General features: G+C 44.1%; 1 protein-coding gene across 1 annotated transcript; it reads right to left on the reverse strand.

Moving 5' to 3' along the window:
* Positions 1-10,332: 10,332 nt before the first annotated feature.
* LOC123056164 (MLO-like protein 1) lies at positions 10,333-14,785 on the reverse strand. The gene is made up of 14 exons (XM_044479872.1): positions 14,423-14,785; positions 14,215-14,272; positions 13,627-13,865; positions 12,779-12,895; positions 12,638-12,692; positions 12,376-12,467; positions 12,142-12,216; positions 11,979-12,067; positions 11,803-11,852; positions 11,446-11,486; positions 11,132-11,341; positions 10,973-11,040; positions 10,816-10,876; positions 10,333-10,724 (listed from the first exon to the last, which is right to left on the reverse strand). The coding sequence occupies exons 1-14, from the start codon at positions 14,549-14,551 to the stop codon at positions 10,509-10,511; spliced, it is 1,500 nt and encodes a 499-aa protein (XP_044335807.1). The 5' UTR covers positions 14,552-14,785; the 3' UTR covers positions 10,333-10,508.
* Positions 14,786-15,468: the final 683 nt, after the last annotated feature.

Here is a 15,468-nt window from a genome sequence, read left to right on the forward strand (position 1 = left end):
CACTACAAGTCTGCACGCTCTACATGGTCAGTCATCCGAATAGCATCCGATTTGTATCAGAAGGAAATATGCCCTAGAGGCAATAATAAAGTTGTTATTTATATTTCCTTATATCATGACAAATGTTTATTATTCATGCTAGAATTGTATTAACCGGAAACTTAGTACATGTGTGGATATATAGAAAAACAGAGTGTCACTAGTTTGCCTCTACTTGACTAGCTCGTTGAATCAATGATGGTTATGTTTCCTAACCATAGACATGAGTTGTCATTTGATTAACGGGATCACATCATTAGAGAATGATGTGATTGACTTGACCCATCCGTTAGCTTAGCACGATGATCGTTTAGTTTGTTGCTATTGCTTTCTCCATAACTTATACATGTTCCTATGACTATGAGATCATGCAACTCCCGAATACCGGAGAAACACTTTGTGTGCTACCAAACATCACAACGTAAGTGGGTGATTATAAAGGTGCTCTACAAGTGTCTCTGATGGTGTTTGTTGAGTTAGCATAGATCGAGATTAGGATTTGTCACTCCGATTATCAGAGAGGTATCTCTGGGCCCTCTCGGTAATGTACATCACTATAAGCCTTGCAAGCAATGTAGCTAATAAGTTAGCTACGGGATGTAGGATTACGGAACGAGTAAAGGGACTTGCCGATAATGAGATTGAACTAGGTATTGAGATACCGAGGATCGAATCTCGGGCAAGTAACATACCGATGACAAAGGGAACAACATATATTGTTGTGCGATTTAACCGATAAAGATCTTCGTAGAATATGTAGGAACCAATATGAGCATCCAGATTCCGCTATTGGTTATTGACCGGAGACGTGTCACAGTCATGTCTACATAGTTTTTGAACCCGTAGGATCCGCACGCTTAACGTTCGGTGACGATCAGCATTATGAGTTTATGTGTTTTGATGAACCGAAGGTAGTTCGGAGTCCCGGATTTGATCACGGACATGACAAGGAGTCTCGAAATGCTTGAGACATAAAGATCGATATATTGGAAGCCTATGTTTGCACATTGGAATGGTTTCGGATGAGTTCGGGAATTTTCCGGAGTACCGTGAGGTTACCGGAACCCCCCGGGAGTACATGGGCCTTATTGGGCTTTAGGGGAAAGAGAGAGGGGCTTCCTAGGGCAGGCCACGCGCCCCCAAGGCCTAGTCCGAATTGGACTAGGGGGAGGGGTGGCGCCCCCTCCTTCCTTCTCTTCTCTCCTTCCCTTCCTTCTCTCCTACTCCTACTTGGAAAGGGGGGAATCCTACTCTCGGTGGGAGTAGGATTCCCTAGGGCGCACCATGGTAGAGGGCCGGCCCTCCCCCTCCTCCACTCCTTTATATATGGGGGAGGGGGCACCCCATAGACACACAAGTTGATCATTGATCTCTTAGCCGTGTGCGGTGCCCCCCTCCACCATAATCCACCTCGGTCATATCGTAGCGGTGCTTAGGCGAAGCCCTGTTCCGATAGCATCATCATCACTGTCATCACGCCGTTGTGCTGATGAAGCTCTCCCTCGACACTCTGCTGGATCGTGAGTTCGTGGGACGTCACCGAGCCAAATGTGTGCAAATCGTGGAGGTGTCGTATCTTCGGTGTTAGGATCGGTCGATCGTGAAGACGTACGACTACATCAACCGCGTTGTCATAACGCTTCCTCTTACGGTCTACGAGGGTACGTGAACAATACTCTTCTCTCTCGTTGCTATGCATCACCATGATCTTGCGTGTGCGTAGGAAATTTTTGAAATTACTGCGTTCCCCAACAGTGGCATCCGAGCTAGGTTTATGCGTAGATGTTATATGCACGAGTAGAACACAAAGGAGTTGTGGGCGTGGGTATATACATATTTCTTGCCGTTACTAGTTGATTCTTGATTCGGCGGTATTGTTGGATGAAGCGGCCCAGACCGACATTACGCATACGCTTATGTGAGACTGGTTCTACCGACGTGCTTCGCACACAGGTGGCTGGTGGGTGTCAGTTTCTCCAACTTTAGTTGAATCGGATTCAATGAACAGGGTTCTTTCTAAAGATCAAAAAGCAATCACTATACCGCGTTGTGGTTTTTGATGTGTAGGTAAGAACGGTTCTTGCTCTGCCGTAGCAGCCACGTAAAACTTGCAACAACAAAGTAGAGGACGTCTAACTTGTTTTTGCAGGGCATGTTGTGATGTGATATGGTCAAGAAATTATGCTAAATTTTATTGTATGAGATGATCATGTTTTTGTAACACAGTTATCGGCAACTAGTAGGAGCCATATGGTTGTCGCTTTATTGTATGAAATGCAATCGCCATGTAATTGCTTTACTTTATCACTAAGCGGTAGCGATAGTCATAGAAGCAATAGTTGGCGAGATGACAATGATGCTTCGATGGAGATCAAGGTGTCAAGCCGGTGACGATGGTGATCATGACGGTGCTTTAGAGATGGAGATCAAAGGCACAAGATGATGATGGCCATATCATATCACTTATTTTGATTGCATGTGATGTTTATCCTTTATGCATCTTATTTTGCTTAGTTCGACGGTAGCATTATAAGATGATCTCTCACTAAATTTCATGCTATAAGTGTTCTCCCTGAGTATGAACCGTTGCTATGGTTCGTCGTGCCGAGACACCACGTGATGATCGGGTGTGATAAGCTCTACCTTCACATACAACGGGTGCAAGCCCGTTTTGCACACGCAGAATACTCGGGTTAAACTTGACGAGCCTAGCATATGCAGATATGGCCTCGGAACACTGAGACCGAAAGGTCGAGCGTGAATCATATAGTAGATATGATCAACATAGTGATGTTCACCATTGAAAACTACTCCATCTCACGTGAAGATCGAGCATGGTTTAGTTGATATGGATCACGTGATCACTTAGATGATTAGAGAGATGTCTATCTAAGTGGGAGTTCTTAAGTAATTTCATTAATTGAACTTTAATTTATCATGAACTTAGTACCTGATAGTATTTTGCATGTCTATGTTGTTGTAGATAGATGGCCTGTGCTGTTGTTCCATTGAATTTTAATGCGTTCCTAGATAAAGCTAAGTTGAAAGATGGTGGTAGCAATTACACGGACTGGGTCCGTAACTTGAGGATTATCCTCATTGCTTCACAGAAGAATTACGTCCTGGAAGCACCACTAGGTGACAAACCCGCTGCAGGAGCAATGCCAAATGTTGTGAACACCTGGCAGAGCAAAGCTGATGACTACTCGATAGTTCTGTGTGCCATGATTTACGGCATAGAACCGGGAATTCAACGGCGTTTTGAACGTCATGGAGCATATGAGATGTTCCAGGAGTTGAAGTTAATATTTCAACCAAATTCCCGGATTGAGAGATATGAAGTCTCGAATAAGTTCTATAGCTGCAAGATGGAGGAGAATAGTTCTGTCAGTGAACATATACTCAGAATGTCTGGGTACCACAACCACTTGACTCAACTGGGAGTTAATCTTCCTGATGATAGCATTGACAGAGTTCTTCAATCACTGCCACCAAGCTACAAGAGCTTCATGGTGAACTATAATATGCAAGGGATGGATAATACGATTCCTGAGCTCTTCGCAATGCTAAAGGCTGCAGAGGTAGAAATCAAGAAAGAGCATCAAGTGTTGATGGTCAACAAGACCACCAGTTTCAAGAAAAAGGGTAAAGGGAAGAAGGGGAACTTCAAGAAGAACAACAAGCAAGTTGCTGCTCAAGTGAAGAAACCCAAGTCTGGACCTAATCCTGAGACTGAGTGCTTCTACTACAAAGGAACTAGTCACTGGAAGCGGAACTGCCCCAAGTATTTGGCAGAGAAGAAGGATGGCAATGTGAAAGGTATATTTGATATACATGTTATTGATGTGTACCTTACTAATGCTCGCAGTTGTGCTTGGTTATTTGATACTGGTTCAGCTGCTAACATTTGCAACTCGAAACAGGAGATACAGATTAAGCGAAGATTGGCTAAGGACGAGGTGACGATACGCGTGGGAAATGGTTCCAAAGTCGATGTGATCACCATCGGTACGCTACCTCTACATCTAGCTTCGGGATTAGTTTTAGACCTAAATAATTGTTATTTGGTGCTAGCGTTGAGCATGAACATTATATCTGGATCTTGTTTGATGCGAGACGGTTATTCATTTAAATCAAAGAATAATGGTTGTTCTATTTATATGAGTAATATCTTTTATGGTCATGCACCCTTGATGAGTGGTCTATTTTTACTAAATCGTGATAGTAGTGATACACATGTTCATAGTATTGAAGCCAAAAGATGCAGAGTTGATAATGATAGTGCAACTTATTTGTGGAAATGAACATTGAAGCTCGCGGCGGATATCGTTATTTTCTCACCTTCACGGATGATTTGAGCAGATATGGGTATATCTACTTAATGAAACATAAGTCTGAGACATTTGAAAAGTTCAAAGAATTTCAGAGTGAAGTGGAAAATGATCATAACAAGAAAATCAAGTTTCTACGATCTTATCATGGAGGTGAATATTTGAGGTATGAGTTTGGACTTCATTTGAAATAATGCGGAATAGTTTCGCAACTCACGCCACCTGGAACACCACAACGTAATGGTGTGTCTGAACGTTGTAACTGCACTTTATTAGATATGGTGCGATCTATGATGTCTCTCACTGATTTACCACTATTGTTTTGGGGTTATGCTTTAGAGACGGCCGTATTCACGTTAAATAGGGCACCATCTAAATCCGTTAAGACGACACCTTATGAACTGTGGTTTGGCAAGAAACCCAAGTTGTCATTTCTTAAAGTTTGGGACTGCGATGCTTATGTGAAAAAGCTTCAACCTGATAAGCTCGAACCCAAATCGAAGAAATGTGTCTTCATAGGAAACCCAAAGGAGATTGTTGGGTACACCTTCTATCACAGATCTGAAGGCAAGATATTCGTTGCTAAGAATGGATCCTTTCTAGAGAAGGAGTTTCTCTCGAAAGAAGTGAGTGGGACGAAAGTAGAACTTGATGAGGTAATTGTGCCTTCTCCCTTATTGGAAAGTAGTTCATCACTGAAATCAGTTCCAGTGATTCCTACATCAGTAAGTGAGGAAGCTAATGATGATGATCATGAAACTTCTGATCAAATTACTAACGAACCTCGTAGGTCAACCAGAGTAAGATCCGCACCAGAGTGGTATGGTAATCATGTTCTGTAAGTCGTGTTACTTGACCATGACGAACCTACGAACTATGAGGAAGCGATGATGAGCCCAGATTCCGCAAAATGGTTTGAGGCCATGAAATCTGAGATGGGATCCATGTATGAGAACAAAGTATGGACTTTGGTTGATTTGCCAGATGATCGGCAGGCCATAGAGAATAAATGGATCTTCAAGAACAAGACTGACGCTGACGTAATATTACTGTCTACAAAGCTTGACTTGTTGCAAAAGGTTTTTGACAAGTTCAAGGAGTTGACTACGATGAGACCTTATCACACGTAACGATGCTTAAGTCCGTCCGAATCATGTTAGTAATTGCCACATTTTATGATTATGAAATTTGGCAAATCGATGTCAAAACTGCATTCCTTAATGGATATCTTAAAGAAGAGTTGTATATTATGCAAGCAGAAGGTTTTGTCGATCCAAAAGGTGCTAACAAAGTGTGCAAGCTCCAACGATCCATTTATGGACTGATGCAAGCCTCTCAGAGTTGGAATATACGCTTTGATAGTATGATCAAAGCATATGGTTTTATACAAACTTTTGGAGAAGCCTGTATTTACAAGAAAGTGAGTGGGTGCTCCGTAGCATTTCTGATATTATATGTAGATGACATATTGTTGATCGGAAATGATACTGAATTTCTGAATAGCATAAAAGGATACTTGGATAAGAATTTTTCAATGAAAGACCTCGGTGAAGCTGCTTATATATTGGGCATCAAGATCTATAGAGATATATCAAGACGCTTAATTGGACTTTCACAAAGATACCTTGATAAATTTTTGAAGAAGTTCAAAATGGATAAGGCAAAGAAAGGGTTCTTGCATGTATTACAAGGTGTGAAGTTGAGTCAGACTCAATGTCCGACCACTGCAGAAGATAGAGAGAAAATAAAAGGTGTTCCCTATGCCTCAGCCATAGGCTCTATCATGTATGCAATGTTGTGTACCAGACCTGATGTGTGCCTTGCTATCAGTTTAGCAGGGAGGTACCAAAGTAATCCAGGAGTGGATCACTGGACAGCGGTTAATAATATCCTAGAATACCTAAAAAGGACTAAGGCTATGTTTCTCGTATATGGAGGTGAAAATGAGCTCGTCGTAAACGGTTACATCGATGCAAGCTTTGACACTGATCCGGATGACTCTAAGTCACAAACCGGATACGTGTTTTTATTAAATGGTGGAGCTATCAGTTGGTACAATTCCAAGCAGAGCGTCGTGGCGGGATCTACGTGTAAAGCGGAATACATAGCTGCTTCGGAAACAGCAAATGAAGGAGTCTGGATGAAGGAGTTCATATCCGATCTAGGTGTCATACCTAGTGCATCACGTCCAATGAAAATCTTTTGTGACAATACTGGTGCAATTGCCTTGATAAAGGAATCCAGATTTCAACAGAAAACCAAGCACATCAAGAGACGCTTCAATTCTATCCGTGACCAAGTCAAGGAGGGAGACATAGAGATTTGCAAGATACATACGGATCTGAATGTTGCAGACCCATTGACTAAGCCTCTCTCATGAGCAAAACATGATCAGCACCAAGACTCCATGGGTGTTAGAATCATTACAATGTAATCTAGATTATTGACTCTAGTGCAAGTGGGAGACTGAAGGAAATATGCCCTAGAGGCAATAATAAAGTTGTTATTTATATTTCCTTATATCATGATAAATGTTTATTATTCATGCTAGAATTGTATTAACCAGAAATTTAGTACATGTGTGAATATATAGACAAACAGAGTGTCACTAGTTTGTCTCTACTTGACTAGCTCGTTGAATCAATGATGGTTATGTTTTCCTAACCATAGACATGAGTTGTCATTTGATTAATGGGATCACATCATTAGAGAATGATGTGATTGACTTGACTCATCCGTTATCTTAGAACGATGATTGTTTAGTTTGTTGCTATTGCTTTCTCCATAACTTATACATGTTCCTGTGGCTATGAGATCATGCAACTCCCGAATACCGGAGGAACACTTTGTGTGCTACCAAACATCACAATGTAACTGGGTGATTATAAAGGTGATCTACAGGTGTCTCCGGTGGTGTTTGTTGAGTTGTCATAGATCGAGATTAGGATTCGTCACTCCGATTGTCGGAGAGGTATCTCTGGGCCCTCTCGGTAATGTACATCACTATAAGCCTTGCAAGCAATGTAGCTAATAAGTTAGTTACGGGATGTAGCATTACGGAACAAGTAAAGAGACTTGCCGGTAACGAGATTGAACTAGGTATTGAGATACCGACGATCGAATCTCGGGCAAGTAACATACTGATGACAAAGGGAACAACGTATATCGTTATGCGATTTGACTGATAAAGATCTTCGTAGAATATGTAGGAACCAATATGAGCATCCAGGTTCCTCTATTGGTTATTGACCGAAGACGTGTCTCGGTGATGCCTACATAGTTCTCGAACCCATAGGGTCCGCACGCTTAACGTTCGGTGACGATCGGTATTATGAGTTTATGTGTTTTGATGAACCGAAGGTAGTTCGGAGTCCCGGATTTGGTCACGGAATTGACGATGAGTCTTGAAATGGTCGAGACGTAAAGATCGATATATTGGAAGCCTATGTTTGGACATCGGAATGGTTCTGGATGAGTTCGGGCATTTTCCGGAGTACCGGGAGGTTACCGGACCCCCCGGGGAGTATATGGGCCTTATTGGGCTTTATGGGAAAGAGAGAGGGGCTGCCTAGGGAAGGCCCCCCCAAGGCCTAGTCTGAATTGGACTAGGGGAGGGGCGGCGCCCCCTACTTCCTTCTCTTCTCTCCTTCCCTTCCTTCTCTCCTACTCCTACTTGGAAAGGGGGAAATCCTACTCCCGGTGGGAGTAGGACTCCCGAGGGCACACCATAGTAGAGGGCCGACCCTCCCCCTCCTCCACTCCTTTATATATGGGGGAGGGGCACCCCATAGACACACAAGTTGATCATTGATTTCTTAGCCGTGTGCGGCACCCCTCTCCACCATAATCCACCTAGTTCATATCGTAGCGGTGCTTAGGCAAAGCCCTGTTCCGGTAGCATCATCATCACCGTCATCACGACGTCGTGCTGACGAAGCTCTCCCTCGACACTCTGCTGGATCATGAGTTCGTGGGACGTCACCGAGCCGAACGTGTGCAGATCGTGGAGGTGTCGTATCTTCGGTGCTAGGATCGGTCGATTGTCTTCTACATCAACCGCGCTGTCATAACGCTTCTGCTTACGGTCTACGAGGGTACATGGACAATACTCTTCCCTCTCATTGCTATGCATCACCATGATCTTGCGTGTGCGTAGGAAATTTTTGAAATTACTGCGTTCCCCAACAGTATCCGCCCACAAGTGTTGCCAATATTTATGGTCACTGGATGGATAAAATTTTGAATAGGTTTAAAATGCTAATAAGGGTGTTATGGTCGCTTTTGGCTATGTAGAAATGATTTTGTTTTTAGTGCACTAAACTCTACTCCTTTGGAGGTTATTTTCCGTTGTATGCACTGGCTTTGTATGTGGTCTACACTACATCGAACGGATTATCAATCGTTGTTCAAGGCGGTGTGTATGCGGTTGAAGCGGGTGACCAGAGAGCTTTTTACCCAACATGAATGGCGGCATAATCTTCGGATCGGTCCACCACCTCCTTTGACTTAGGCATGGTTTCGGTACTATATGGCTTTACTTTTTCCACTACGTCGGTATTTATTTTTTGGGACAATTGGTTTTATACCCTTAGTTGTGTCCCCCTCGTCAGGATTGCTCCTAGTTTCTGAAACACGTGGTCTTGCCCAACCCACTTTGGCGTCTTATGCTTTGCCCTTTGACCGTTTGATTGTCACTTTGAAAACCTCATAACTAATTCATACTACATCATAAAATTGCAAATAAGATACCAAAATGTTCGGAAAAACATCACATGTATGTCAATGCCACTTGCATTCATGACAAAAGTATTGGTAAGTGTCCATCCGAGTTTTAACTCTTATCATACCACCATGAACGATAAAATCTAAAAAAATAAAAAAATTCAAAAAAAAAGTTGGTGGCAAAGAATGACAGATGTTTTAAGTGCTTCCCAAGTTTCATCAGAGAATGACATTCGTGGAAGCCGTGGCCAACACTTTTGGTTTTATACCCTTAGTTGTGTCCCCCTCGTTAGGATTGCCCCTAGTTTATGAAACACGTGGTCTTGCCCAACCCACTTTGGCGTCTTATGCTTTGCCCTTTGACCGTTTGACCGTCACTTTGAAAACTTCATAACCAATTCATACTAAATCATTAAAATGCAAATAAGATACCAAAATGTTCGGAAAAACATCACATGTATGTCAATGCCACTTGCATTCATGACAAAAGTGTTGGTAAGTGCCCATCCAAGTTTGAACTCTTATCATACCACCATGAACGTAAAATCTAAAAAAAAAGTTGGTGGCAAAAAATGACAGATGTTTTAAGTGCTTGCCAAGTTTCATCAGAGAATGACATTCGTGGAAGCCGTGGTAAAAAAAACAATCTATTTTCGAGTGTTGATTGTTTTTTGGCATGACTTCCACGAATGTCATTCCTTGATGAAACTTGGCAAGCATTTAAAACATTTGCCATTCTTTGCCACCAACTTTTTCTAGAATTTTTTAGATTTTACTGTTCATGGTGGTATGATAAGAGTTAAAACTCAGATAGGCACTTACCAACACTTTTGTCATGAATGCAGGTGACATTGACATATAGGTGATGTTTTTCCGAACATTTTGATATCTTATTTACATTTTTCTAATATAATATGAATTATTTATGAAGTTTTCAAAGTGACGGTCAAACGGCAAAAGCATAAGACACCAAAGTGGGTTGGGTGAGACCACATGTTTTCAAAAACTAGGGACAATCCTGACGAGGGGGACACAACTATGGGTATAAAACCAACTATTCCTTTTTTTCTTTTGTGTTGGTGTTTGGTTATGTGCATCTTACCTATGCAGATGCCGTGTGTTCCTCATCATGTTTGTATTCACTTAATGTTACATTTTGAGTTGGGGTTAATAAAAGCGCTCTTTATATGAAAAAAAGAAGAAGCGGCCGAAGCAGCGACAGTTTGAGGCACGGACGCCGTGAGAGATAAACTATTTGGACCGAATTTCTTTTTACCCCTTGCCACCACAATGTTTTCCGGCTGCAAGAACTATTTGCATAATGATAGCACATGCTTAAGTGCTTTCATTGCAGCACCAAAATAGACATCATAGACGCCATTGCTCTAGACAACACTAATCACTACCCATACTACATCATTCTATGCTTTCACCAGCATCGTTGCCTTCCCGCGCCGGTCGTTTTATCATTTCAACCTTAGCAGAAGGCCCCGCAGAATCGACGGGGCTCGTCGATTGGGCCGCGCCATTGTTCTTCTTGAACCCCTTCTTCATCTTGGCCTTCTGAGCCCAACCCAGGACACCCTGCTGCACATGCTCATTGAAGATCTCCTTCTTGTAGAAGCTTCCCATCTTCGCACACAACAGAGGAGATCAGAACATGCGTCAATAGTCGGTGTCGACGACACCAGAAACATTTTACGATGTCGAAATATGGCCGCACCTGTGTTACAATTGCATACAGAGGTAGGGTGCTGTAGCTGCAGAGAAGCTGAATGATGAGCCTGCAAGTGCAAGGACACATGGACGTGTCAGTTCAAGAAAAAGGTCATGTTCGCTTTTTCCTATGGGAAAAGAAGTTGGAGACGTGTGTGAGGTACCCAATAACAAGCCTCGGCACAATGAAGCCAACCTGCCCCATGATGCAGGAGTTGAATCCGTAGGTGGTCTAAGACAGAGATGGGGCAAAAGATGTTCTGATCAGTCATAAGATCTTAACCGAACGTAATTTGAAACTGGTGCCGCTTCAAGGTGCTCACCAGTATCCAGAAGAAGAATGCAATCTCGAATGCGTTCTGGAAGAGGATGAAGTGGATCAGGAACAGGACGATCCTCGGCCGCCCGAACCAGAAGTGGTCATCTGATGGCTTTACGATCAAATCGCCCTCGACCGCCGAGTGCTTCTCAGCTACATCCTGGGCTAACTGAGCTATGACATGCTCCAGTTTGGTGCCGACGGCTAGCAGAAGCTGCAGGGGGAATAGAGAGTGAGTATAAGAGGGTCATAGCGGATGTTTAAAATAACACATTATTATATGTGCACTTTTTTTAGGATTATTATATATGCACTTACAATAAGGGGAATGAATGCGATCCAAAAGTATGTGTGCCACCCTGCAGATTAGCAAAATGTGATGTAAGATAGCTTCAAGAAGCTTAAATGATGAAATATATTACTGACAAAGTTTAGTAAACCATCTTGCGGAACAAAACTGTTCTCATGACAGGTTCTGGTTTTTTACGCCCGTTACCAGCGTAACTGCTAAAGAATCTAATTCAAATTTGGAATCTGTAAACAGGTCATGATTGGTTTTTTCTTCTTCAAACTGTAGCGTTTAGGACCAGATTGTTTTCAAATTCTGAAAGTGGCTCGAATAGAGTTACTGCAGTGTATACAAGTGCTGTTCAGAAAAGATGAGCTGCAACTTACCATTAACATTCAGCAACAGAAAGATCACCACGAATACCCACAAGTACCAGCTAAAAGAGAATAGACAAAAGATAAATTGAGTTATGCTTGGAATAGACATGAGTTGAGCCAACCTGCATAGAACACCAGCTTGGAACAGTATATATAGAAAAGTAGAAACTAGTGTGTAGTATCACCTTATGCCAACCACCTTCTTAAAATCAGACTCTAAAACCCGCAGCATGTATTTATGGAAATCGAATTTCAAGTTTCCACGGCAGTGGGTCTGCAATCCAAAAATGAACTCATTTTCACATATGAGGAAAGCCTCAAGGCCAGCTTATTACAAGCTATGCTTACCATGATAAAACCAAGACGCATTGTGGTGTAGTCGGTTTTACTTACTGATCCGTAGAACTGCTTGAAAAAAGAATGCTGCATGGGAAATGGAAAGGGGCTAATTAGTTCGGCAATACACGCTTTCAGTATTAAAATAAAAATAAAGCCATTCCGATAATGCATAACTAAACTTTACTAGTCCATGCAATTTCGCAACATAAATTAATTCTTACAGAAGACCTCATGATTGCTTACCAGCCAACTCAATATTCTAGAATCTTTGCCAATACCCTTAAAATGCTCCCTGATAAATTCGAAATTGTGTACATTGTTCACCTTCTTGGGCCCTGCAGTTTATTGTGGAATCATCATCCTGTTACAGCTGTAGTGGCTCTAAACAATGCTGCTTCTTCATCAGACACATATATTGATTTTCAGTGCACAAGAGGGTGTTGTTAACCCACAAGTATATCATTGGCATTGTGATAAATATTAACAACAAGAAAGGCTCAAATACCATTTCCTGCAGTGTCTTTCTGAATTGCATCCTCCCACAGTTTCCACTGATGTATCTGAGTAAGAGAATGCGCAAAATCAGCTTATCAACACATGGTATTCCGTGGGTAATGCGTAGCGCTGTAACTGATAAGTGGCTTACCTTTGCACCTCCTAAAAGCATTGTCAAAACACTGAACACAACATGTGTAATAGCCAGCACAAATATGAAAATATGCAACTGATGTATAGCTTCTAGGGACATCAGCGGAGCTTTTCCCTGTTAAAACAAACACTAGAGTTCATAACAGCATAGATTAAAAGGAAATCTGAAGATTCTTCAATTTACATGGTGAGAAACTCAATATTAGTTAAGACTGGAGGAGTGGGAAGGATAAATGGAACATATAGAAGCAATACATTATGATAGAAAAAAACTGAACATGCTGTACAGAGACTTCGAGCAGAGCCATTTGAATGTTCCAACCAAATTAAGTTATATATCAATTTCTCTCTGCAAGTTAATCAGCACAGTGACATGACTATCCATACAATATGGTTAGCCGACCTAATAATCTTAAAGAATGTGATTAAACCGGCCATCCTTTTCTGTTTATGGCTTTATGATACCCAGCTGTGATGCCCACTCCTTCCACATGCTAGTGTCTAGTGTTCCCATTTCATATCATAGTCAGCGCAAATGTACAAGCAAAACAGAACAACGTCGCTTCATCACATCCTAAGATTGACAACATCATCACAGGAATGGCAAAAAGGGTGGCCCCGTGGCTCTGTCTGTTTGGCCCAAATAATCTTGTACCAAACTAGCTACGAGGTCCTAAGAAAATTAAGTGTTTGCATGCTCAAAAACCACAATGGTACCTAATTCCAACTGCTCATCCAACCAACCCAATGGCACAGTAGCTCCCCCCACCCCACCAAAAAAAGAGACAGCCACAGTTTGCACGAAATCAAAGTATGTAATTTGCAATGGTGGGCTGGCCCAATCACCTTCGACCGGCAGACGTCGACTTCCGCCGCGCCGCCGCTGAGCAGCCGCCTCCCGATTCTGCCGATGATCTGGGATGTAACAAGATGCTCCTTTGTCGGCGCCGCCTCACCGGCCCGAACCTCGTCCTCCCCTTGGCATGGCAGCATGTGGAGTGTCCAGCTAGGACGAATGCAGATGTTCTGAATCTTCCCTTGGCACACCGTCAGCAGCAGCGAGATGAACCCGAGAAGCATCAGCTCTGCATTGCACCAAGGAGTAGTTGATCATACCCAACATGGAAGACAGGTAGTACAACCAAACGTCAAAATTCAAAAAGAGAAGACAGATAAAATGATTAGTAGCCTTTTGACTGTTTTTCAGGGGAACAGTTGGGAGACGTTCCCACCGAGAGCAACCCCACCCAATTACCCATGATGCAGAGAGATGCGCTTTTTGCACAGACCGCACCACCACAATTTTGTCGACATACTGGTACTTTCTCCAGATTTTTTCTTCTTTTTTGAGTGGGACTTTCTCGAGTTCTTGGCAATCGAATGAAGCAGGATGCATGCGGGCCATGGCGGGCGTGGGGGGAAGAAATTAGTTACCTTCTTTGACCTTGAGGATGGCCTCGTAGAGCGGCTTCTGGTTCTTCCGCTTGAAGGTCTGCAGCCGTCGCAACCAAGAGCACGGAGCAGTCAGTCAATGGACGAACACGAGCCGATGCGAGGAGATCGAAGGGGGCGACGGAATGGCGGCGGAACGGCCGAAGGTGATAAAGGCAGGCGAACGGGCGTCGGAGGGATGACGGATTACCTTGCCGAGGTAGTGGAGGCATCGCTCGGCGAGGAGGGAGATGAGCACGATGATGGAGCAGACGAGCGCGACGATCCACGTGGGCGTGAACTCGAGCGTCGCCGCCTCCTCCTCGCCGTGCTCCGCCATGATCCGCCCCCCACACCCTCCGCGACGGCGACGGAGGAAAGAGAGAGAGACGTTAGAGAAAGTACTGGAAGGAGCTGGGCTGGGGGAGGGGCGCCGCGTCCTGTAGCTTATTATAGCGGTGGCACGGCAGCAGTTTGTCTCCGATAGGTGGCTGGGCGCGGCGGGGCGGGGGTGGGGAGGGGGGAGGTAGCTAGCCGTCGTTTGCTTAGCTCTTAAGCGCTGGCGGTAGGCGTTTCCGCCATTAATACTTCAGTTCGCATGATATACTACCGTGGATGCCATTGAAAGTTATGCCTTCAATTACGTCCTGAATTTGCATGCTCGCGGCTAAAGTTAGCGAGGAAAACAGTGTGGCGCACGCCTGAGGCTCAAGCTTAGCGTCAAAGGTAGTATGCCTTCATTACCTTCCTAAACTGAGTCAGTGGAAAATCAGTGGCACGCGCTGCGCAAGCCACGCCGTGGGCAGACACGTCGGTTTGAATTGGAGTGATGCTGCTAGTCTAGTCCGCGCGAGACAGCAACCGGCGGCTGTCGCCGCGCGCGTGACCCTGCCGTGCCGACGCGGCCGGCGACTAGTAGCAACGTAGCTCTCGACGGAGCCAGTTGCGGCCTCCTCAGAAGTCGTGATCACCGCCGGTGGTAGAGTGGAGTCGTTCAACGGGGCGAGTGGATGGGGGCCAGCCGTCTGGCCGGGTGGGGACGGAGCGTCAGCGGCAGCGTGCGCGGCGCAGCAGCAGCGACGCGTGCACGCGAGGACACACGGGACGGGATGGTTGACAGGCACGCGTCCGGCCAGCGTCACGGGCCATCGAGCGTGCCACCGGGGACACGCCGAGCGGAACAGATGTTGGCAGGCAACGCCCGGCCGATCGCTGTTACTGCCGCCGGTGACCAGACCAAGTCCACCGCCGCTGGTG

This window comes from Triticum aestivum, chromosome 1A (genome assembly GCF_018294505.1).
Source record: "Triticum aestivum cultivar Chinese Spring chromosome 1A, IWGSC CS RefSeq v2.1, whole genome shotgun sequence".
Classification (NCBI taxonomy): Eukaryota; Viridiplantae; Streptophyta; class Magnoliopsida; order Poales; family Poaceae; genus Triticum; species Triticum aestivum.